Source organism: Phyllostomus discolor, chromosome 3 (genome assembly GCF_004126475.2).
Source record: "Phyllostomus discolor isolate MPI-MPIP mPhyDis1 chromosome 3, mPhyDis1.pri.v3, whole genome shotgun sequence".
Classification (NCBI taxonomy): domain Eukaryota; kingdom Metazoa; phylum Chordata; class Mammalia; order Chiroptera; family Phyllostomidae; genus Phyllostomus; species Phyllostomus discolor.
In genome coordinates this window covers 181838755-181864124 of record NC_040905.2, presented here as the reverse complement: position 1 = coordinate 181864124, position 25370 = coordinate 181838755, and the positions used below count along the sequence as shown (strand labels likewise).

General features: G+C 47.6%; 1 protein-coding gene across 2 annotated transcripts in view; it reads left to right on the top strand.

Annotated features, from left to right (window-relative positions):
• Positions 1–12953, top strand: part of B4GALT1 (beta-1,4-galactosyltransferase 1) — a 49863-nt gene extending 36910 nt beyond the window's left edge. The window contains exons 3-6 of one of the 2 annotated variants that reach the window (XM_028525976.2): positions 6942–7129; positions 9004–9126; positions 9746–9850; positions 10056–12953. In XM_028525976.2, the coding sequence (XP_028381777.1) occupies positions 6942–7129; positions 9004–9126; positions 9746–9850; positions 10056–10188 (549 nt within the window). In that variant the 3' untranslated portion in view covers positions 10189–12953. Of the gene's footprint in view, positions 1–6941; positions 7130–9003; positions 9127–9745; positions 9851–10055 lie in introns of those variants that run through there. The other variant, XM_036021817.1, reaches the window with a different exon arrangement.
• The last annotated feature ends 12417 nt before the right edge of the window (positions 12954–25370 follow it).

Genomic DNA, 25370 nt, shown 5'->3' with positions numbered 1-25370 from the left:
ATCAGACTTCCAGCCAAAATGGAGGCGTAGGTAGATTTGCTTCACGTCCTTGCACAGTCATATAAAGCTTCATAATCTGTGGCTGTAAGAACCAGTGGGGGTTGGGGCGGTGGAAGAAACTGCCAATCTCTCAGGACAGTCTGTTTAAAGGGCCCACAGGGTCCTAGAATGTATGCAAACCCACTTGGAATCAGCACCAGGGCGACAGCTAGAAGGACACCAGTGGCTTACGGGAAGTGGGAGAAATGACTGGAAATAGGACAAGAGCCAAGCAAGGGATATTGCTCCCTCTCAGACCCCTCCCCTACATATAGCACCACAAAGCAATGAAGCAGGTTGCACTGCCCAGGTGAACACCTAAGGTTCCGCCCATTACAGTGTAGCACATGTGCTGATGTGGAGAGTCAAAGCAGCTCTACTAATACATAGAAACACATGGAGAAACACATGGAGTCTGCCAAATTGAAACAAAGAAATATGGCGCAAATGAAAGAACAGAACAAAACTCCAGAAAAAAAACTAAGCAAAAAGCAGATAGCCAACCTCTCAGATGCAGAGTTCAAAACATTGGTGATCAGGATGTTCACTGAAATGATTGAGTACGGATGCAAAATAAAGGAAGAAGTGAAGGCTATACAATATGGTATAAAGAAAAATATACAGGGAACCAACAGTGAAGGTGAGGATACCTGGGCTCAAATCAATGATTTGGAACAAAAGGAAGAAATAAACATTAAATATTCAAGAACAGAAAGAATAAACAAATTTTTAAAAAATAAGGAGAGGCTTGGGAACCCTTGGGACAACTTTGAATGTTCCAACATGCAAATCATAGGGGTGCCAGAAGAAGAAGAGCAAGAAATTGAAAAGTTACTTGAAAAAATACTGAAAGAAAACTTCCCCAAGTTGGCAAAGGAAGTAGATATACAAGTCCAGGAAGCTCAGAGAGTCCCAAACAAGTTGGACTCAAAGAGGTCCACACCAAGACACATCATAATTAAAATGCCAAAGGTTAAAGAGAGAATTTTAAAAGCAGCAAGAGAAAAGTAGTTACCTGCAAAGGAGTTCCCTTAAGACTATCAGCTGATTTCTCCAAAGAAACCTTGCAGGTAAGAAGTATTCAGAGCATGAAAGGCAAGGACCTACATCCAAGATTACTCTATCCAGCGAAGCTGTCATTTAGAATGAAAGGGCAGAGAAAGTGCTTCCCAGACAAGGTAAAGCTAAAGGAGTTAATCACCACCAAGCCATTATTACAGGAAATGTTAAAGGGACGTATGTAAAAAAAAGGAAGATCAAACCGTGAACATTAAAAAGGCAACAAATTCACAACTATCAGCAACCGAATCTAAAAAAAAACCCCAAAAAACAACAAAACCCAGAAAAAAAAACCTAAGCGAACAATCAGAACAGGAACAAATCATAGAAATGGAGATCACATGGAGGGTTATCAGCAGGAGGTGGAAGGGGGAGAATGTGGAAATGGTGCAGGGATTAAGAAACAGTTGGTAGGTGCAAAATAGGATGTTAAGAATCATATAGGAAATGGAGAAGCCAAAGAACCTACAGCACGACCCATGGGCATGAACTAAGGCGCAGATTGCTGGAGGGAAAGTGGGTACGGGGAAAAGAGGAGCAATGGGGGAAAAATTGGAACAACTGTGATAGCATAATCAACAAAATATAAAAAGAAAAAGAAATGGGGAAGCAGAGGCCTTGCCTTAGCCCCTGGGGGAGATGTTCTCCACTTGACCCCCATTACTGCTAGTCTCTGTTTCTCATGTGAATCATGCAGCAGCCTCCAAACCAGTCTCCCTGCCTTCAGTGTGGGGCAGAAACCCCTCCTTGACATACAAAACATAAGCCTTGTTTAAAGAATCCTTCAAAGGCTTCCTGTGGCCTAAATCAAAGAGAAAGCCTGAGTGTTTTAGCTGAGTATCCAGCTTCCTCCTCCGTCTCGTGATTTGGTCCATCTCCACCTTCAGTTCTTATTCTGGCTTCCGCATTGTGTATTTCTTGTAGTTCCTTGAGTGTTCTGTTTTCCTCACTGCCTGTACAAATGTTGCTCTCCTAGGACTGCTCTTTTCAGGTCTCCCCACTAAACCTGGCTAACTTTGAAGCCTTCTCTGATCCCCTAGGACGAGGTTAGTGTCTCCACCTCAACCTCCCCATCTGTGCCTGCCTTTGTAGTTCCTCTTCCCTCCCCAGTAGCTGTACACCACAAGTGCTCATCATTCATCGCCCATTACAATTGCCTGTTTAACTTGAAATACCTCAAAAGCCAGTCCTGTTTCTTTTCCTTTTCTGAATCCCTAGTGCTAAACATGAAGTAGATATTCAAAGAATGGCAAGAATGAATAGATGAAAGAAGAGAAACAGGACCCTCTGGTCCTTTTCTGTCTCTGGGTCTGGCTTGCTCTTTTTTTTTTTTTTTTTTTTTTGGTAACCACTTTATTGAGATATAATCACATACCATACGGTTCACCCATTTAAAATATATTTAGAGTTGTTCATCCATCACCATAAAGTCAAGTTTAGAACATTTTCACTATGTCAGAAAGATACCTCACACCTCTTAGCTACAAATCCCTCCATTCCCCACAGCCCTAGGCAACCACTAATCTTTTTGTGTCTATGGATTTGCCTATTCTGGACATTTCATATAAATGCAATCATAATAAATATGTGATTCTTTACGACATTTTTCACTTGGCATAATGTTTTTAAGGTTCATCCATGTTGTAGCATGTATCTGTACTTCATTCCTTTTTATTGCTGAATAACTTTCCATTGTACAGATGTACCACATTTCACTTATTCGTTCACCTGTTGATGGACATTTGTGGTATTTCCACTTTTTAGCTATTGTGACTAATGCTGTTATGAACACTGTGTAAAAGTTTCGCGTGGCCACGTTTTTGTTTCTTTTGTAATGAGTGTAATTGCTGGATTGCATGGTAATTCTTTACTTATTTGAGGGAACACCAGACTGCTGTCCACAGCGGCTGCCCCTTTCACATTCCCACCCACAGTGCAGGAGGGTTCCATTTCCAGACACACTATTTGTGCTTTCCTGTATTTAGTGTAAATGAGAGGGCTCTAGGAAAGTTTTCATAGCCCCAGAGCGCTCTCTGATACTTCTTAAGACGTTCCTCCCTGCCACCCGGATCTCCCAGAAGGGCACCAGGTTTGCTCCACCATGTGTCTGAAGGTAGCTTCTTTCTTCTCTTTTCTGAGGAGCAATGGCCTTTAGGCCTATGCCAGGCACCCCACCTCAGGTCTCCCTGTACCTCGGGCCAGCATGCTTGACCAAGCCCAGATCCCTTGTCTCTCTGTACTGGCTATTGTTGGTTCTGCTTGACTGACTCGTACACCCACTGTCAGGACTGTGTGCTCAGTCATAAAAGGCTTCCCTGTGAGCTCTGGCCAGTGGGACAGCTGCCCTGTCCAGCTGTGGGAATGCCATATAGTTTTGGGCCTTTCTTCTTTCCTCTTGTCCTTTCCATTAAGAGGAGCTGGCTGCTCTAGAAGGAAGGGCTAAGTCTAACTCTAGTCTACCAACTTAAAGAAGCCTGCACTTCAAAAAGCTCTGTCTTCCAGAGGGACACCTCCCAGTGCAGCAGCTCCTCTTCACCCAACAGGACTTCCAGGCATTTCACGGGTCTCTAAAGGTCTCTCTTTCCTCCGCTGCTATAGACACTCCTGTGAGCCGCAGACTAACTCACCTGAGACTTAATCCTTTTAAGAGATTTCCCCCTCCAGCAGAGAAGCAGGATTTGGGAGGAATCTTAAAGTTGACTCGGGAGGACACACACAAATAGAAGAGAAGGAATTGTCTCCAGGCTGGATCTCTGGGAGACATTTTGAAAGGTCTGCCTGTTGAAGATGGGTGGGGAAACCGGTGCTGTAATAATGACAGCATCTGCCATTTGTCGCTGGGCGATGTGTGAAGGCCTCTAACGTATTGTCTCATTTAATGCAGCCCACCTGTTGTCATCCCCATGCCCAAATGAGGAAACTGAGGCCTAGCGGTCAGATTTGCCCAAAGTCCAGTAGCTAGTAAGTGAAGAAGCTGGCACTCCTGGGATAAAAATGCACGTGTCCGTCACAACATTTTGGATTGGCCAGGCAGTACGTACTTGATAAATGTTTACTTGAGTGAAGTAACCAGTGCACCGAATAAATGTGCCCAGTGAGGAGGAGCAGGAATGAGGGCAACGTGTCTTCCTACCTCCAGGAAGGGCAGCAGCTCTTAGTGGTGGGGGCTGGTGATTTGCCAGGGCCTGTCTTTCTCATCCAGAAACTTACCCATGTTATTATAGCACTCCACCCAGAGAAGCCTAGAACTGATGTTTCTGTAATCCCAGGGCAGAAAGAGGAAAATGCATACTTTCCTCATCTTTCTGCTGATCTGGTATTCCTAGGGCTAACACCTGCAAAAATACACCCTGCTCTTCCCCTCTCCCAGGACCACAGAGGTGAGGCCAAACTGGGAAGGAGGATGGGAAGAGCAATGTGTAATTCCGGTTATTTTGGAAAACTGCCTGACTAGTTTTAAGTGTGGACCAGACACTGGCGTGCCTTATTGAGTTGAAGGAACTGTTGTCTCACATGTGGGCTAAGGGGCAGAACCAGGACTTTTCCTTAGGTTTCTCCTCCAGGCTACCATTGTTCTCGGAGCATGGGTCCAGAGGTGTCTGTTTATGATTCCAAATTACCAGTTTCTGGGAGAGGAAAAATGCTTAGTGTAATTTCGTTCAGGCATCTGCTTAGATCAAACAGTAATGGCCAGGAGGCCAGATCCTGTGATCTAGACATGGCCCCAGGAGCTCCCCCGCCCCTGGTATTGGAGAGTGTAGCAAGGGAGGGGAGCAGTGAGCCGCACCCTGTGGGTCTGCCCTGGAGGTGTGAAAAGGCTTTGTGAGGCACTGCTCTTTCACTCTGTTGGAAATGTTTGATGGGGTTGAATGGTGTTTGGAAATGTTCAGCTAACTCTCTTAGGGTCTCCATGTAGCTGGAAGAGCAAGACGGAAAGCATCAGGTGCAGGCCTCGCTCTGCATCACAGAAGGTGGAAGGTGTGAGAGGAGAGAAGTAGATCTGGGTTGGGGCGAAGGTGGTTACAGGTTGTTGAGATGATTAAATGGCATGGCATGCGTATAAACACTTACCTTTGCTTGGCATATCATATCCCCCCAATAAATATTAGCAGTGTATTGTTGTAATAATAATTACAACTTTGTAGTTTTCATATACAATTTCTAAACTTTGAGCTTCTTTTTGCCTCGTGACTTACACAGAATTAACTGGAGGCAGAATTCTAAATGATTTAGCTGGTGGGACGGCGGAAGAACGCTGTGTGTACTGTTTGTCGGTCGCAGCTTTCCCTTTTCACCGTGTGTGGTTAGAGAGCTTTGTCACGGGCTGAGGAAAGGAGCTCTTGAGTAAGATGTTTCCTTCATTCATTAGTATTCTCTTGGGTGCTTTGTCTGACTTCCTGCTACTTCCTTTTCTCAGGTGGTTTGTTTTCCTGAGCCACCCGCTTGCAGCTGAGCAGCCGAGGTGCTGTCTGCCTGCCCTGTTTTCACACAGGTAGCCTGTGGAGTGCTAGTTTCCAAGTCCTCTCTCGGGTGCCTGGAGAGGGGTCTGGGCATCCCACTTTTTGAGACCGTGTAGCCACTGCAGACCCTTGTGGGACATATTTTTCTCCAAAGCAGAGGGCCCTGATCTTGTTTATCCCAGGAGATATTGGGGAAAAGGCACAGAGTTAGGGTCCCAGAGTGTTGGGCTCCAGTCCCAGTTGTGTCACTTGTGTGGCCTTAGTCTCTTCGTGATGTAGTTGGGAGGGTTCCAGCCAGGATGAGAGCTCGTGCGTGGAAGGGCTTGTGAAGTGCTAAGGGTAAGGGTGGCTGTGTTGATGCTGTTACTGTTCTCACTGACCTGGGGCCATGGGAGCTGGTAAGAGACCCATGCTGGTGACTCCGAAGGGCCCTTTGATTGGAGCTTCCCAGAGCGGATGGCTCTCTGCCATCATGTGTTGAAACCCATCCATCGGTCTACTCACTCATCCATCCATTCATCCACCCATCTGTCTGTCATCCAGCCAGCAGCAGTTGTTTATTGAGCTCTTACCATAAGCCAAGCAGCGTACAAAGTGCTACGTGAATAAACACTAAAAAATTCCAGCCTTCATTGAGCATACGTTCTTGTGGCGGTTGGGGGGGGGTGGGTGTGAAAATAAACAAGGTAAGTAAATAAAATATGAAGTTCCTTTGCACGAACAGACTTGGTGCTTTGGGACCCAGTGGTGGGCATTCTGAAGCAGGTCTTGTCCTCTGTCATACACCCTGTTTCTGTGGTGGCGTGCACCACACTGCTTCCCCCCACACGCTGTGAGCACCATGAGGGCAGAGAGCTAGTGGGGTTGCCGTGTTTCTCTGTTGCCTCATTTAGTAACAGACACCTGGTAGGCACACAGTGTGGTTATCAACCATGTAAAGAAGGTAGAAGAGAAAAGACCGTCCCATAAGCGCTGGTTTCCTGCTTATCTTTCCTGGAATTAGTCTACATATAATATATAAATAAATGACTTATGTTTAAATGCCTTTTCACCCAACAATACTATTTTGAAGATCATTTCCTTTTGGAGCTTCCATGTTTTTTTAAATAGCTCTATTTCATTTTATGGATGTACCATGACTTATTTAACCAGTTCGCTAGCGTGCTTATGTCATTGTTTGCAATCTTTTGTGGCAATGAACACTCCGAGAGGTGGGAATACTGACTCAGGACATACCACTTTGTATCAGCTTGTAAGTGAGGGCAGAAAGAATGAGGCTCACGAATGCACTAATGATCACATGTCATGGGCAAGCCACCAGGCCCTGTGTTCTGCTCAAAGTCCTTATGGTTTCTGCCATCACTTCTTTTGTTTCTGCGCTAGGCTGGAGACTCCACATTCAATCGTGCTAAGCTTCTCAACGTTGGCTTTCGAGAGGCCTTGAAGGACTATGACTACAACTGCTTTGTGTTCAGCGACGTGGACCTCATTCCAATGGACGACCGCAACACCTACCGGTGTTTCTCACAGCCACGGCACATCTCCGTGGCAATGGATAAGTTTGGATTTAGGTAAGAGCTGCTCAGCAGAGTCTCCAGAAAACACGTTCCTCTCTGGTATGACCACTGGGTGACGTTCTTCCAGCCCAGGAGTGGGTCTTTTTGCTCTGGAAAAGATTGCCTTCTCTTGAGAAACGGATGCTTTTTAAGCCTGAAGTCCATTATTATTTGGGGAGGAAAGTGGAGTCCAGAAAGGCCTACAACCTCTGCACATCCAGACAAGGAGAGTTTTTAATGTTTGGGATGGCTCCAGACTGACGCTGTGTTTCCTTGCTTTCTTCTCTCTCCTTCCCCACCCAGTTTGGGAAACAAATTAGAATCATTTTCCCTGGTATAAATATAGAGTTGTTATGAAGTCCCCAGATCAAAGGTATTCTGGCCCTAATCTTGCTGTCTTCAAAGAGGAAAGATTAACTGTAAATGTCACTCTGCCCGCCCTCCCTCCCTCCCTTTCTTTCTCCCTCCCTCCCTTTCTTTCTCCCTCCCTTTGTGTACCTTCGTTTTTAGATGCACAGGTTCATATTCTGACCCCTCTTAATCCCTCCCTTGAAGCATGGTGGCAGTGGCCAAATTCTTTAGCCCAGCACCAGGTCTATTTCCCCCAGAACCACTTAGGCTTGGGGGTGGGGGTGGGGTAGGAGGTAAGAGAAAACAGCAGAGACAGCAAAACCGGATCTTGTCAGCTTAGCTTGTACTTCCCCTAAAAGTCACTAAAGAGTGTGTTTCTGTAAAAACACTTATTATCAAAAAACTTTATTGGCCTGGCTACCTCTGGTTCAAACCCTCACATTAAATAACAGACTGTACCATGAGGGAAGCCAAAAGGTAGATGACTTGGCACCTCAGTGATGATACCTTATTACAAATAGATTACCTTGGATTCATTAAAGCAAGCCCCCAGGCGTCTTTGCCTGTGGACATTTGCCGTCAGAACTGCTGAATATATTTGAAAATGGTGATTGTATTTTTTAAATGTGTCCTATATGGTTTGGCTAAGTTCTCTCATGAAATCTGAGTTAGGGTTTTCTTAATTTGTGTGATAGGTTTCGGTCTCTCCGGATTTCAGTAGGAGCCTGAGTCTGGTTTGGAACTGCACACAAGGTCCAGACAGAACCACAGCCTTTAGAGGACCCACCCGAGGCCTTTGCATGGCCGCTGGGCATGTCCTGATTCTTAACACTTCTCCATGGTGCTTCCGCTGGAGCTGTCAGGAGGCCATGATTCATAACCATTGAAACACTGAAATACAGAACAGTTTAGACGGACCATTGAGAGCCCAGATGCCCTGCTTCTTGAAAAAGTGTCCAAATAGATTCACCATTATACATTTTATATAATGGCTAAGTCAGGATATGGTAGAAATTTCCAAGAAATGTTTTTCGAGAACATTTTCAGAAATGCTTTCTTGACTATTGGAGTCAGTCAGTATTCAAGCTGGCAGGGCTTTGGGAGAAGGAAAGCTAGACCGGCAGACGGGACGTGCGCAGGACAGAGGGGGCAGAGGGAGACTCGGAAACAGTCTCCGGTTCCAGGACCTCCCGGGTGAGGCTGTCCCGTGCAGGAGCAGAACCTATGGGAAGCAGACTCCTGGCCGGTGCAGAAGAACTGGGCTCATGCTCTTGTAACTGATTTTCTAGATCACCGCAGAAGCGACACAATATTCTTACAAAGAAGGTTCTATTTTTTTTTTTTTGATATCTGTGTCTTCTCTAAGATAATTTGAGTGTGCTCTAAAAACAAAACAAAGAAAACTTTATATATCTCCAATTACAATGTTCCAGAGAATAAAAATAACTTTAGAGTATTCATGTTTTAAGCAAGCTTTATGTGGAGCAAGTCAAAACTTACTAACGACTGGTCCTCTGTGTATGTGTTTTCTTCCCCAGCTTACCTTACATTCAGTTTTTTGGAGGTGTGTCTGCTCTAAGTAAACAACAGTTTCTCACCATCAATGGATTTCCCAATAATTACTGGGGCTGGGGAGGTGAAGATGACGACATTTTTAACAGGTAATAGTCACAACTTTCTGACACTGGCACTGTTGGCGGGAATGCCCAAAGCTTTGAGAAGGCCTCCATGATTTGGCCTCTGCCCATCATTCTAGCCCCATCTCCAGTCACTCGCAACCCCAGACCTTCTCACCAGTCCCCGGAAGCTTGTGCTGCACCCCAAGGGCACTGTGCTGGCCCCCGCTCCCTGCCCCTGCCTGTGCTTTCCTGGCCTGCCGCAGATGTCCTGGCAGATGCCCATTCATCTTCCCGACTTGACTGCGCTTAGTGTTGCTCAGGCAGTTAGTTGCTTCTCTGTCTGTGCCCCACAACCCCGCCTCCCCTCTTCACCTCCATCCTGCTGCGACAGCCCTGCATGCTAGGCATCCACGCTGTCAGTTCTACAGGGCAGATGCCCCCGGGGCCTGGCACAAATAGTCGCCGACACAAATTGGGGAGCCAGTGGTAAAAAGACATGGGGAAGGAGTGTGAGTTTAACCACTTCCACACTGGGCTCGGGTGTGTGCAAATGAGAACAGCAGGCAGGATGGGAGGTGGGGCAACAGTCTTGCAGCTGGGGCTACCAGACCCGAGCCTTATGGCAGTTCTGTAATGACTTTGTCCCTTTTACTCCTTGCAGGTTAGTTTACAAGGGTATGTCTATATCTCGCCCAAATGCTGTGGTTGGGAAGTGTCGGATGATTCGCCACTCAAGAGACAAGAAAAATGAACCCAATCCTCAGAGGTGTGTTCTGTGTTCATTCATATTCTTTCTTCTCCTTTTGGGATAGGGCAGGTGGCAGAAATGAGGTGCTGAGTAGGGCTTCATGCCTGGAGGGAAAGGGAGAGTTCAGTCCAAGGCGGGGAAGGCAATGAAGTACAAACATTTAGTGCTTTTTTTTCTTAAGACTTTTATTTTGACACCAACCACATGTTCTTTTTCCTCGTAGGTTTGACCGAATTGCACACACGAAGGAGACAATGCTCTCTGATGGTTTGAACACACTGACCTACCAGGTGTTGGACATAGAAAGACACCCGTTATATACCAAAATCACAGTGGACGTCGGGACACCGAGCTAGCATTTTGCTACACTGATGAGAGACCTAAAGATGGCCAGGGACCTCTGCTGTGTCCCTGCCAGTGTGCTGGGCTGGTCCCTCTCGTTCGTACCAATCAGAGTGATAGGCCCCTTTTGCTCACTCACATGCCTTTCCAGATGACCGGAAGCAGCCGGATGTTCTGCCCCCAACTGGGCTCAGCATGTGACTTCTCAATTCTGCGAGGGGTTTGTAAGTGTAGAAACTGTCAGCCTTTGGGACTTCTCAGCATGTTCACAGTGTCACGCCCCAAAGAACCCGAGCTGTAGACAGTCCCGAATCTGGTGACCGTGGGACTCGTTCCCAGTGACAAACCGCTCATTTGTTGTGAAGTGGGTAAGAACTTTACTTCAGATCTTGTACTATTATTACTTTGTGAAAAATTGGACAGTGCTGCTGAAATTGGATTGGTGTGATATTTTTTCATTGTCACAGTTTAACAGGAAATCAGTTTCAACCATTTTCATTTCACCCCCCACCCTGCACCTTTTTTTACTGCTATACAACTATTACAATCACTGTGCGTGTGTCTTTTCTTAGCAAAAGAGTTTTAAAACTTGAGCCTCAGACCTTTTGCCCTGGTAACGTGTGAATTCCAAGGCACCTGTAGCCATCAGAGCAAAAGCCTTGGGCGCTCTCACAGTCAGTGGCCTTTCTGCAGATTGCCTGATTTCTGAATGTAAAACTTTTTAATTTAAATAGCAGTTTGCAGTTTGTAGTACTTTAAAGGCCAAATCCAATTCTGATTGATGATCTAGCTTGATTTTGTGTTGATCCAGATTCGCATAGCTATTTAGCGCTAAGTCATGGCAATTTATTTTTCTGAGTATACTATGTACACTTGAATTGCATATTTTTATTGTGTTTTAAAAGTGAGGAGGGGACTGAGTATTCTTTTTAGGGGGGAAAAATCCTGTATGCTGTAGTGGCCACAAACCAGCCTCCAATTTAGCTGGCGGGCCAGGTTTTGTGAAAATCAAAATTACCTTTGGGCCCTTCGAAGAGGGCACGGCCTCCCGGGACCTCTGCAGGAAGGCAGAGCTCCCCACCTCCTTACCCTCACCAGGTGGGCAGGGTGGGGGGAGCCTCCCCCACCTCCTTGGACTGACCACTCCCTTCGCCCCCAAGACCTGGGCTGTGGAGTTGTAAATGACAGCAGTCAGGTCTGTTTACTGGCCCTTGGCCTGGGGAGGTGGAGGGAACCTCAGTCCTGGGCCCTGGGGTCTAGGGGCTGCCTCCCTTGGAGGTTCTGCCCCACACTGCCTGTCCCGCCTCGCAGGACCGGTTCTCCTTCTTCCTCCCCCTTCCTCCCTCCCCCCTTTTTGTTCCTTTGCTTCTTGCCTGTTCCCTAAAACTTGCCTGTGGCACTCAGGGTCAAACAGACTATTCATTCTCGAGCATGAACGTGCCTTTTAATTAGAAACAGAAAGTCAGCTGAATCCACCCACACTCTCCCACAGCCACTCTGGTGCCTAAAGCCTCCCTTTCCCTCTCAGGTTTTTAGTGGGCGCCCCCACTCCAGGAGGCTGACCCATGGAGCTGTCTTCTCAAAATCCACCTCTGCTGGGAGAGGCTTAGCCTGCTTGGGGAAAGATGCATGAGGTCGTCTCTACCACTGGGTGCCCTTGCTGGGTCCAGTCTGGGCTAAGGACCTGCGACTCAGCCCTTTAATCCCAGGGTTGACTTTTCAGCTGATGGCAGCTGGGACCCCCACCACAGACCTGGGACCCAGCGCTCAGTGTGGAGGCTGAGTTGGTGCCCAGCCCCAGTTTTCTCTGTGCCTTTACTGCTTCGAGCATCTGAGATGCTAACTTGTTTTTTCCAGAAGCCTTTGTATTGATTAAAGTTTATTCACCACTGCAAAAGCATTTGGGCTATGCAAAGAGTATTCCTTCTGTCAGTTCCCCATTCCTTAATAGCGATGTTAATAAAAGTCAGAGCAACTGCACTGAGAGGAGTTTTGGGAAATGCAAGGAGTGAAGGCCCCTCTTTCTGACCCCAGATTCCAACTTTTCCAAAGTGCCTTATAAGAAAGGAGACAGATACCCTGGAGAGTAACTTCTCTGTTACTTACTTTACTCTTTAAAAAAAAATTCAGACTTAAAAAAATGTTTTTTGTTACATTTTCCTTTATGTTACATTGGAATATTCAAGTACATCATGGTTCATTCTCAGTACCAAGGGAAATCCTACGTCATCTGTTCCTCATTCGCCGACCCCGAGTGCTCTCATGGGGGCCACCCGGGCCCCAGGCCAGGCCTGGGTGCTTGCCTGGTTCATGAGATGCTCTTGGTCCTGTTTCCTCCCTGGGGAGTTCAGGACAGAGGGTTCAGGGAGCATTTCCTTTACCTGGAAGTCGTCATCATACAGTTGTCACACACTGTGCCTTTATTTCTGTTCTTCTCGTTGCTGGTGACCCTGGAAAGTGGTTTCTAGGAAAACAATCAGAGGGCAGAGGTGGCCCAGGAGGGTAAAGAAAATGCCAGTGCCGCTCTCAGCCTGGGCAGGATCTCTGCTGACCTCAGGGCTGGCCATGGGGCGACCCTGCAGCCGGGACAGCAGCTTTCCTGTCCTGGAGACCCGTTGTGCTGTGTCATGATTTCCTGTGTGTGCAAATAAATGTATGTATTTACCATTGTAATGTTTCGGGGGGGGGTCCTGAATTTGGTGTTCAAAACAGAACTGTATTTTTGCTTTTAAAATCCAGTAATATAACATGAATAAATGTCCCTATCTTTGTAACTGCAGGTGGTTTCTCTTCTGATTTAAAGGGTTTGGGCTCTCCGGAGCTGGTGGGCAGTGACTGGGGCTGCCGGCTGGAGGGTCTGAGGGAAGCAGAGGTCTGCCTTTCATGCCTCTCTGGTTCAGGGTGTCATGGCTGGGGCACTGGGTGGCAGGAGGTGTTGGCATCCACACACACCACCCAGGAATCACAGCTGGAGTACACACACCTCCCCAGAATCGCTGATAAGAAAAAAATTCTGAGATGTTCTAAATGAAGTAACAGCAGCCTGGAAGTGAAAGTTGGTTAATGGGCCGCAGGCCAACTAACAAAGGACTTCTCACATTCCTGTTTTGCCTGTTGGAATCTTGGATTGATTTCCAGGTGGTGATGTCCACAGGTTACTTTAGCCGGGCATCGTCGAACTACAGGAGCCCCCACTCGTATGCACGTGGGCTTTCTGGACTGCTGCCACAGCCGTTCCACTGGAGCAGACACTGCTGTCCCAGAGCTTGCCCTCACCTTCTCCCACCCCTTTCAGGCTGCCTCTTTCTTCCTCCTCCTCCCCGTTTGATGTATAAAAATGCTTGCAGAAGTCGGGGTTGACGGACATGCTGTCTTTTCTACTTGGCCATCCTGCTGGTAGTTCAGACTCCATGCCCCAAGACCGGTCTTGTGGCTAGCATTTCTGGCTCAATAAAACCTTATTTAGCCCTGGCTGGTGTGGCTTAGTGGATTGAGTGCCAGCCTGCAAACCAAAGGGTCACTGGTTTGCAGTGGCTCCCAGTCAGGGAGCCTGGGTTGCAGGCCATGTCCCCAGTAGGGCGCTCTGGAGAGGCAGCTACACAATGATATTTAACTCCCTCTCTTTCTCTCTCCCTGACCCTCTCTCTAAAAATAAGTAAAACCTTAAAAAAAAACCCTAATTTAAAAAAAAAAAGTCTTCAAGGGGGCGGTGGAGGTAGAAGAGGGTATAGGGGATAAATAACAATGGAAGAATATAATGAAAAATAATGTAAAAAATAAATAGCAAAAAATAAAAAAGACTTGTTATGGAAGTTAAAGATTCTTGTTTAACACAACCATTACCCTATCTGAGCCTCATTTTCATAGAGACTTTTGAGGCTTACAAGAGGTGAAATATCTCAATGACTAGCCCTGGCTGGTGTGGCTCAGTGGGTTGAGCATTGGCCTGTGAACCAAAAAGGTTGCCAGTTCGATTCCCAGTCAGGGCACGTGCCTGGGTTGCAGGCCAGGGCGTGCAAGAGGCAACTGATCAATGTTTCTCTCACACATCAGTGTTTTTCTTCCTTTCTTTCTCCCTGCCTTCCCCGCTCTCTAGAAATAAATAAATAAAATATTTGAAAATAAATAAGTATCTTTTAAAAAATAAACAGTGACTGACACTTCACAGATGCTCACTACATAGTAGCCAGCTCCACTTCAAAGTAGAAATTTTCCCAGCATTTTTCTGGCCACATTTTTGCTATTTTCAACAAATGCCAGAATAGTTCTGAGATAGTTGTCAGAGACACTTATACAAGATATTCACGGTGTCAGTCACTATTACCCAAAATAAGGTTTTTTGTCAGCCCCACTAAATTTAACTAGAAGGTCCTAGTTGTGACCCGAGGATGTGACACAGTTAACTACCCAGCAGCAGCCTCTAACGTGCTGTTTGGGCTGAATTGGCATCTGGAAGAAATGGGACAGAGGAAACCAGTGTGCCGGAGAGGTAGCCCTGCTGTCCAGGCTGAGATAACCCTGGGTTATGCTCCATCCCAGCCCTGCTAGGATGGAGCTGCAAAAATGGGACCAGTTGGGAAAGAGTAGCAGGAAGGGTAGCTCCTTGGAGCCCTCCTTCGCAGGCCATCAGGCTGTCTCCGCCCATCCCTGTGACTGCCAGAAGGACCCCTTGTGTCTCCAGTCCTGAACAGAAGTGGCCTGGGGCTCAGATCCAACCTTCTAACAGGAGACTCTGGCCCTTCGGACAAAGTGCTGTCTCAAAGGGCTTTGCAAGCTGTGAGGTCTGGGTTAAGTGGCACACCCTTTTTTTTTTTTTTAATTTTCAGTTGTTGTTCAAGTACAGTTTTCTGTCAATGGCACACCCTTTTCTCCCCACAGATGTATATGTTCACACAGATGCATATACACAAACATGCATAATATACCTGACATGTGCCTGTGAGAGCCTAGAATGTGAGGTTCAAATCTTGCCTCTGCTTCTTGCTAGTTCTATGACTTTGAGCAGATGACTTAGCCTTTCTGTGCCTCAGTTTGTTCATCTGTGCAATAGGGATAGCAGTGCCAATTTTGTAATGTTGTTACAAAGAATAGGTGAGTTAATACTTAAAAAACACTTAGACCATGCCTGGCTCGTAGTAAGCATTATATATGTTACAAATGTTTGTTTTTTTTTAATGCATGGGGACGCACCTGCTGACATGTTCGTACAGACAGCTCTGCACACATTACTAACACACACGCTGGATGTAGTGGAGATCTTTATTTTTTCTCTTCTAGGGCACATGTCTGGGGTTTAATTGTGTGGCAGTTGGGCAGGTTAACCTCAGGGTAAATGACCATTCCTGTTTTGGAGACACCCAGGACCTTACCAGTGGTGTTTCCCCGCCCCTTCCTCACCTCACCTAAGCCAAGGTGTTTGGATGTGACTGCCTTGAGGAGGGAGGGGTCTTGAACCCCTACCCCCCACCCTGTGGGCTCTAAGGGGCCAGAAAGGGAAGGAGGTATGAGGAAGAGGGTCACTTGCCTGGGGTTGGCAATTTCCTTGGAAAGTGCTCTGGCTCAAGACTCTCACTTCACACAGGACCCAGCCCAAGTATGAGCTGGCAGAGTCCAGTAGTCATGAGTGTGGCTTTGGTGGGCACCAGATCACCCTCTTCCCCATATAGTAGCTCTTTTCCATGTGAGAATGTGACCTGGATGGCAAGTGACCCACAAATGTCCTTTGGAGGCAGAGGAGGTGCCCACGTAGGTGGGTGCCCAAGGAGATAGGCAAGTACAACCTGGGGAGGGTAGGGGAGAGAGGTCAAGGAAATGAGAAGATAGCCAAGTTTCCACCACACTCCCAGATGACCATTCTCTTGTTTCTTCCAGGAGGTGTGAGTTCAGACATTCCTTGGGGCCAATTTCTTCTTAGAACTGGAACATCTTACCCCATCAGAAAGGAAATGAGGTTTGTCTGGCTGAGCCAGTCATGCCAGACAAGCCTCATTTCCTCCTGGCGGAGTCTGCACATGGGGAATGTGGCTGCTGCTTTTGTCTGGGCTCTGCTACCTGTACTACCCAGGCTGTGAGGCAGAGACACCTGCAGGGCATGGTTGTCCTGAGAAGTGACAGGGTCAACAGACTGAAACCAGAGGAACGTGGCACTCCAAGAACATCTGCACTGGAGCAAGATGTGTGCCAGGTCACCAGGGAGGAGGCCCGGGAAGACCGCCAGGACAAAGCCGTGCAGTGATCATTATTCTGGCATTCTCTACCTTCCCACGCCCTATGTGACTGGGCAAGTCAGCTCCCCAGTCTGAGCCTCAGTTTACTCTTCCGTTTTTTATTTTATTGATTTTAGAAAGAAAGAGGGAGAAAAAATAGAAATATCATTTTTTTTGGTTCCACTTATTATACATTAATTGGTTGATTTCTTGTATGTGCCTTGACTGGGAATTGAACCAGCAACCTTGGTGTCTGGGACATTGCTGTAACCAACCGAGCTGCCCGGCCAGGGCTAGGATATAGTTTCTGATGCTATTTCCCTCTTCTGCCTGAGGCCCCCTCCAGGCACGGGGCAGACTGCTCTCTCCTGCTCTCCCTTAGGTTTTCAAGACTCAGGCTTCCTGATTATCCCACAGGATCTGAGGGAGAAGCACGGGGATTGGGTGGGATGCCTGAGCCTCTGCTCAGCTCCTGAAAGAAGGAGGTAGGATTAAAGGTGGTATAGGAGCCAGCTTCATACCCAGGCTTTTTTCAGGTGGACAGTCTTCCCTGTAAAAAAAGAACTTGGAATATCCTGACCTTAAGAAGGCATGCTGTGGTATTGCAATTCAAAACCACACTGAGATACCGCTTCATACCCATTAGGATGTCTATTAACTAAAATAAATAGCTCTGGCTGGAGTGGCTCAGTGGATTGAGTGCCAGCCTGCGAACCAAAAGGTCGCCAGTTCGATTGCCAGGCAGGGCACATGCCTGGGTTGCGGGCCAGGTTCCCCAGGTTGGGGTGTGTGAGAAACAACTGACTAATGTTATCCCTCCCACATCCACGTTTCTCTCCCTCTCCTTCTCCCTCCCTCCCCATGTTCTCTAAAAATAAATATATAAAATCTTAAAAAAAAAATAACAAGTGTTGCGAAGGATGTGGAAGACCCGGAAGCCCTGTGCACTGCTGGTGGGAATATAAAGCGGTGCAGCCCCTGCCGAAAATGGCGTGATGACGCCCCAACAAATTAAACATCGAACTACCTTGTGATCCAGAGATTCCACTTGTGGGTCTATAGCCAAAGAAATGACAGGAGGGACTTGAACAAGTATTTGTATGTGCATGTTCATAGCAGCATTGTTCACAATGGCCAATGGGGGAAATGAGCCAAGTATCTATTGATAAGAAATGAATAAACAAAATGTGGCCTAGACTTACAATAGAATATCACTCAGCTTTGAAAAGGAAGTCCTGGCCCCGGCTGGCGTAGCTCAGTGGATTGAGTGCGGGCTGGGAACCAAAGTGTCCCAGGTTCGATTCCCAGCCAGGGTACATTCCTGGGTTGCAGGCCATAACCCCCAGCAACCGCACATTGATGTCTCTCTCTCTCTCTCTCCCTCTCCCTCCCTCCCTCCCTTCCCTCTCTAAAAATAAATAAATAAATAAATAAATAAAAAGAAAAGGAAGTCCTGACACACACTGCGTCATGGACGAAACGTGAAATAGGCCAGTTACAAAAGGACAAATATTGTATCATTCTACTTATTATGAGGTCACTAAAGTAGCCAAACTCATGGAGCCAGGAAGTGGATGGGCGAGTGGAGTAGAGGGAAGCATGGAGAGTCGGTGTGGGGTGAGCACAGCTTTAGTTGGAGAAGATACAAGTTCTGGAGGCGGATGGTGGTGACAGTTGTACAACAAAATGAATGTACTAAATGTCGAAGACCTACGCTTCAAAAATGATTAAACTTTCATGTTACATATGTACTACAGACTGAATGCATCCTCCAAAGTTCACATATCGGATCCTAATTCCCAGCATGATGATCATATTTGGAGGTGGGGCCTTTGGGAGTGATTAGGTCTTGGAGCCAGAGACCTCTCGAAGGGGATTAGTGCCCTTAGAAAAGTGACTCCAGCCCTGGCTGGTGTGGCTCCGTTGGTTGGAGTGTTGTCCCATAAACCGAAAGGTTGTGTGTTCGATTCCCAGTCAGGGGACATACCTAGGTTATAGGTTTGATCCCCAGCTGGGGCACAATCAATCAATGTTTCTCACATCAGTGTTTCTATCTCCCCTCTCCTTCCCTCTCTCTCTAAAAAGCAATGAAAACAATGTCCTTGGGTGATGCTAAAAAAAACAAGCGACCCCAGGTAACCCCTTCATCCCTTTTGCCACGTAAAATTACAAAGAAGGGGTGCAATCTATGAACCCCTTCACCAGGTATCAAATGTGCTATCACCTTGATCTTGGACTTCCCAGTCTCCAGAACTGTAAGAAATAAATTTATGTTGTTTATAAGCCATGCTGTCTGTGGTACATTTTTTACTACATCCTGAAAAGACTAAGGTAGTATATTTAATCACAATTTTTAAAAAAGAGGCTCCCTGCAGCTAAGCTTGACCTCGTCCTACAATACAGGTGGCTGAATATAGTGGCGTGAGTCCAGCATCCACCTAGAGATTTTGAGAATAAGATTGGCTGACCGTGTGGGACACGCCACCCGAGAACCCAGGAACCGTGGGCACACAGCTTGGTTGCTGAATCCAGCCTGGCACTCTTCACCAGATGACTGGCTTTTTAGTTGCTCTCTTTTCCCAACACAAACATTCTTCCCCAAGGAAGCTTGATGTGGCAAAGCTAGACATAGGCACAGTTATCCTGTAGCAGAAGGGAAGGGGGTTGGGTGGAGACAGTGAGGCTTGAACTCAGGCAGGGTCTCAGGACTGAGAAGGTCATTAGTCCCAGAGCGCCCACTTGGGCGTTAACTATTGGCAGAAACCAGGAGTTGAACTGGAGTCCTTTTAAAGGAGCAATGACAAGCTGGGGCCAGATTCTCGGCGATGACTTGGTGTTGGTTCTAACTAGGTGAGGAGGAAGGCCCCCAGGTGTCAGCACAAAGAGCCTGCTTTCTGGACTTGGAGGGCAGGGGAGATGGCCCTAGACTGGGTGGTGGTAACGACAGGGACCCTCTGCCCTCATATTGCCACATTGGTACAGTCTGTCTGAGAGTAGCCTGTAGATAAGTAAATCTTAAAAATAGATCTATCCCTTGACCTTACAATTTAGCTTCTAGTAATTTATCCAAAAACAATCACATCCATGCACCGAGATGTGTGACAGCGTTTGCCCTATCACTGCCTTAACACTGAAAACGTAGAAGCCGCCATCAATAGGGACTGGACTGAGTAAAACGGTGCATCCAAACAATCAAGCACTCTGTGACCACTGAGAGTGATGAAGCGGATCTGTATTTATTGATGGGAAAGAGGTCTAAGGAGGAAAAGCAAACTACAGAACATTATTTCCATATATGGCAGGGGAACTACATGAATAATTCAGTGCAGAAATTACTCTGTGATTGTTTGTGGGAGCAGGTGCCCAGCAATAACATGAAGCGATGATTTCTCTTCTCTGCACAGACTGTGCAGCCGGGCTCCTGTGTTCTCAGGCAAAGTAGTGATGTTTGGTGTCTCTGGGGCTCCCTGAGGGCCGAGGCCCACGGAGGGAACAGCTGGGCTGTCCCCTAGAGGGACTGCATTCTCTGAAAGTGCCCAGGCCGGGAAGGGCGATGGGGTTTCCTCCCACAGGGGAGATGCGGGAGGCCCGAGGCTTGTTCATGTGGCATGCTGTGAGGATGTCCACGGAAGGTGGATAAGAAGTTCAGGCTAGGTTTAGAAAAATCCAGCTAGGACATTTCTTTTTTCTTTTTTTAAAATTTAATTAATTTTTTAAAAAAGATTTTATTTATTTATTTATTTATTTATTTATTTATTTATTTATTTATTTATTTATAGAGAGGGAAGAGAGGGAGATAGAGAGAGAGAAACATCAATGTGTGGTTGCTGGAGGTCATGGCCTGCAACCCAGGCATGTACCCTGACTGGGGATCAAACCTGTGACACTTTGGTTTGCAGCCTGTGCTCAATCCACTGAGCTACGCCAGCCAGGGCTAATTTAATTAATTTTTTTAGAGAGAGGGGAAGGGAGAGAGAAAGAGAGGGAGAAAAACATCTATGTGTGGTTGCTCCTCGTGTGCCCCCTACTGGGGACCTGGCCTGCAACCCAGGCATGTGCCCTGACTGCAAATTGAACCGGTGACCCTTTGCTTTGCAGTCTGGTGCTCAATCCACTGAGCCACACCAGCTAGGGCTAGTTAGGACATTTCTTTCCACTCTTTCCTAAGTGCAATTGAACATTCGTGCCTGTTGTACATGGGTAATGAAAACATTATACAGCAAAAAGAAAGGTGGGGTGCAGGTGGCACTGTGTCCTATCTCTTTAAGAAGGGAGATGAGGTTTCCTCCCACAGGGGAAATGCAGCCTCAGGGATTGCCTGAGGCACCAGATCAAGGTTCTTGAGATAATCTTGTGTGAGCCCAGTGGGAAGAGAGGCAAACTCCACTGCCTGTGGATCTTTGGCCTTAGAACCCAGAAGTTCTGTTGCTGAGGAAGGCCCTGACATCTGGATTTTTGCACATGCCTGAGCCTGGAGCTATCATAGATTCATTTCCTGGCCATATGTGAATGCTTCTGGATCCAGTCCCTACTTGGGAGGCATGTGCCAGGGCAGGGTGGGTACCAACCAGGCCATGACCAGCAAGGGTGCACGCCTCTATCCTTGAATCTCTGTCTGGTGGGGTGCCAAGAGGCCTGTGCCCAGCCCTGTCCTATCCTGCTCAGCTCCATGGGGCCTAGCCAGCTGCAGCTTCCTGCATTGAGAGCCTTGGACGTGGTGAGCCCCTGGAGATTATCCAGCCAGGAACTCAGGCTATTGGTGGAGACTTCAGAGTAGTCCCTTTCTGCGAAAGTGTCTTGTTGCTGTCACTTATTGCAGTGACTTAGATCTTCCCTGATGAGAGCAGTGCAGGAGACAGGCCAGCTCCAAGGTTCCAGCTCTGTATGTGCCAACTTTGCCGAAGGCACAGTGTGTAAGTGAGAAAGAGAGTGAGGAAGGGTGCAGGCAGACTGGGTGAACTGCTGTCCTCCCATAGGCCCTCTCCTGATGACTACACGGGCACTTCCCCACCTGTTTTGTGTTGCTCATTGAAGTTATTCCCATCATGGAAACGTAGGCTTAGGGAGGTCACACAAGGTCACAAAGAATTAGTGCCTGACCCAGTCTCCTGAGTGCTCGTGCAGGGCTCTGGCCATTGGACCATGGTCCAGCCACTCGCCCAGCTTCAGCAGCAAGGCCCGCACGAAATGGTACGGGAGCTGGAGGCTGGAAGCTGAGCAGTGCCCTGCCCCAGCCAGGAAGACGCGGCCCTCACTTTGAGTCTGGCCTCAGCAAAATCGCCAAGAGCAGTGCGGTGTAGACTGAGGGCTGGACCTGAGAGCATGGTTTTTGTTTTTCATGTTTTTCGTTTCGTTTTGTTTTCCCTTTCTGGTTTCAGGGGACTTGGGAACCTGATATACTTCATGGTAGCAGCTCCCTATACCAGGGACATCAGTGCAGCCTCTACCTGGGAGACACACTAGAGTGATCACCGCTGAACTCATCCCTGAAGCTGCAGGAGGCCTAGGGCAGGCATGTCAAACTCATTTTCATCGAGGGGCCACATCAGCCTCGAGGTTGCCTTCAAAGGGCTGAATGTAATTTTAGGACTGTGTAAATGTAACTACTCCTTAACAGTTAAGTGAGAGCTTGGCACTGCTGCCAGGTAGAAACAAGGTGCTAGGCCAGACAAAACAAGGTGGAGGGCCGAATGTTTGCCACCTGTGGCCTAGGGCATGGAGTACAGGGAGGAAGGGAGACCCCTGAGTGCTGAGGACAAATGTGGACCAGAAGTGGGATGGCTTTCTGCCTCCAGGAGCAAGGCTCTGGGCCGCAGCAACCAGCCCCTGGTTCATGCCACAGCTCCTCTGTCCCATGGCTGAGCCTTGTCCCTGCCTTGGGCTGATACCTGGTGTCCAGGAAAGATCAGCACCGCCTTGTCCCAAGGCTGGGGGAACCTGCAGGGGAAGGTGGAAAGACAGGCAGCTCTGCTGAGTCCTGAACTCCTCAGCTCTCTCTTTTTATGGAGAGCAGGACCAATAAAATGGCATTGGTCCAATTAAGAGAGCATGGAGTATATAAAACAAAGTGGAGTCACTTACACCAACAAAAATGGCTGCCAGTCAGCCATGACACTTTGGTTCAAAAGGAAAATTATCTAAATCAGAGGAAACACATCTAGCAGGAGACATATCTGCCCACGTGGTCGGAGTGGACTTGTCTGACAAGGAGACACACCTAAGATACCTGTGCATGCAGTCAGAGTAGCCGTGTCTGCAGAGTGGGACCACCCACAGATAGTCTCCTGGGGAAATTCCACCCTTGCCAGCAGGGGTTATCAAGCAGAATAGCTGTGTACCACCCATAGGCTCCTGGGGAAATTCTATCCATAGGCTCCTTGGCATCCGGGGTGCCAAGACATTTATTGAAAAGACCCAGAGGGGTGGAGTGCACCAGTTTCAAGGTATAACTGAGGCCAGTTCCAGACCCCTGCTGGGACAGCCGAGCTCCACACACCAGAGTGCTGCTCCAGGCCACACTGACTTCCCTTGGCATCGGCCGCCGGAGACTCTGCCTGGCCGGACTGAGGACTTCCCTGCCCTGCTGCCCACTTGGCTCTGGAGGTCCTTCCTTGAAAGACGCTGACAACTCCCTTGCCCACAGTGCTGTCTCCTGGACCTGCAGACTGAGACTCTGGGACTGGTGTTCATTATCCCCCACTGATTGCTGTGTATGTGTGTACATGTTATATTCCTCTTAGATTGTTAGAGTGTGTATAGGATATTAATGTATGTTGATGTTCTACTTTGAGTGAGCCTGCATTCAACAAAACCTGGGTGGATGGCATAGTTACTGTGTGTGACTCTTGTCTATCTTGAAGTCGGGCTGCTCAGCAGGCAGCTAGCCGAGCAGTTGCCTGGCTGACTTAAGGAAAGACTGCATCACGAACATACTCTCTCATAATACTTTGCCTTCTTGGCACCTCTCCTCTCCCACTGTACACCCTCTCCCCAAAGGAGGGCAGCTGCCACACTGCTCCAAATCCTCCTTCGCCGACGGCATTTTCCTCAGTGAAGCCAGGGACTGTGGTTTGGTCTGATGATTCATGATTCCAAACAGGCTAAACCAAAAGCTCTAAAAAGCACGTCTCTGGGTTTAACTTTGTCAGACTCCAAACCTTAGTGACTTACCCTGCATGTGGTTTGCTCTGGATAGAAGCTGACCTGGCCACACTGAGACCACAGAATGAGAAGAGCTGCTGCTGAGGACAGAAGAAATCTCCGCCATAACTAACTTGTCAGGCGGTGCGTCTCAGATGCTGGCCTGGGCCCTGCCAGGCTGCACCGAATGCCCTGCCTCTGACTCAGGTGCTGGGGCTTAACTTTGCCTCCCACAGGCCCTGGCTTGGTGACTGGTGTGTTTGGCTGATGAGCTTAGTCCTCCTGGCTCCTCGGGGCCTGTGAGAGCCCTCTCTATTTTGGGCATGCCCTATCTTGCAGGCTCACTGCCCATATCTGTCAGAAGACTGTTCCAGGGTTTTCTTCATGGGAAACAACGCCTGCCAGGTCTTTCTCTGGCCCCCACCAATGCTGGGGTAAGGACACATCCTAGCACACTGCTTTGGGGGATGCAGGCTGTGTGAGGAACTGAGGAATCCCTGAACTGGGAGGCCAGTATTCACTCACTGGGTGACCAAGGCCAGACCATCTCTGGTTCTCAACCAGAAACTGGATGGAGACAGTGTGAGCACCCCTCAGGGATGCCAGCGTGTGGTTCCAGGAAAACTTCTGGGGGTGTTTCATTGCTCCAGCCCCCTCTGCCTGTGTGAGGTTTGTACTGGGACACTTAAGACAGGACTCCAGGCCAGCAACAAAGGTCTTCTTTGTGAATCCCGGAAGCCAGGAAGAGCAAAGGAAAAATAGCCCATGGCAGTCCTCAGGCACTTCCAAGGGCCTCATCCAGAGTCCAAAGGGAGCCAGCCAGGCGTTTGCTGCAAGCCTTCCTGGAATGCCTTCCTGCTTCACTTCTTCCGCCCGTCTCACCACCTTGTAGAAGCTGCAAAACACACAAAGTGCAGCTCATAAAGTGAAATGTAACACTTGTCCCCAGGGTCTCTGGTGACCTAGCTTGTACTCTCTCCCAAACACTGCTGGAGGGCCACTCCGAGGGGACATCAGAGCCCTGGCCTCTCCCTGGGTTCTGGGAGCCCTCCGGCCCTGCTGGGCTGTGTTGGAGTGCCAGCCTCCTGACCTAAAGGGTGGTCCTCCTGTGGCGTCTAACCAGAGAGCAACCCTCTTCAGGGGGACTTGGTGCTCAGGTGTCAGCTGCAATTCACAAGGGCAGAGAGGGACTTACTAGGGGCTTTGGGGCTACGGGACAAGGCCATCCTACTTTTGGTTTTGAGCCTATTATATTTTATTTTCACTTCATTAATTTCTGATCTAATTTTTAAGATTTCCTTCCTTCTACTGTATTTGGGTTTAATTTGCTTTTTTCCTAATGTTTTGAGATTAAATCTCAGCTCTTGATATATATATATGTCAATATTTTCATTTAAAACTGTAAATCTCACCCTGGCCAGGTAGTTCAGGTAGTCAGATGTCATCCTAACACATCCAGGTTGTGGGCTTGATCCCCAGTCGAGGCACAAACAAGAGTCAACCAATGAATGCATAAATAAGTGGAACAACAAATTGATGTTTCTCTCTCTCCCTTCTGCTCTCTAAAAATAATACAAATTTTAAAAATAAATAAAGCTATAAATTTCCTTCTAACACATATTTAACAGCATCCTGCAATTTTATGTGTCATCTTCATTACTATCTAGTTTCTAGTTTGAATTTTTTCTAATTTCAATTGTGATTTTTTCTTTCATCCAATGGTAATAGAAATTATTTTTAAATGTCTTATCATTTGTGGATTTTCAAATTATTGGGATTTTGTTGTTGTTAGCTTTCTTGCTCAATTGCATTGTTAGCAGAAAACATCCTCACTATGGTATCAATCCTTT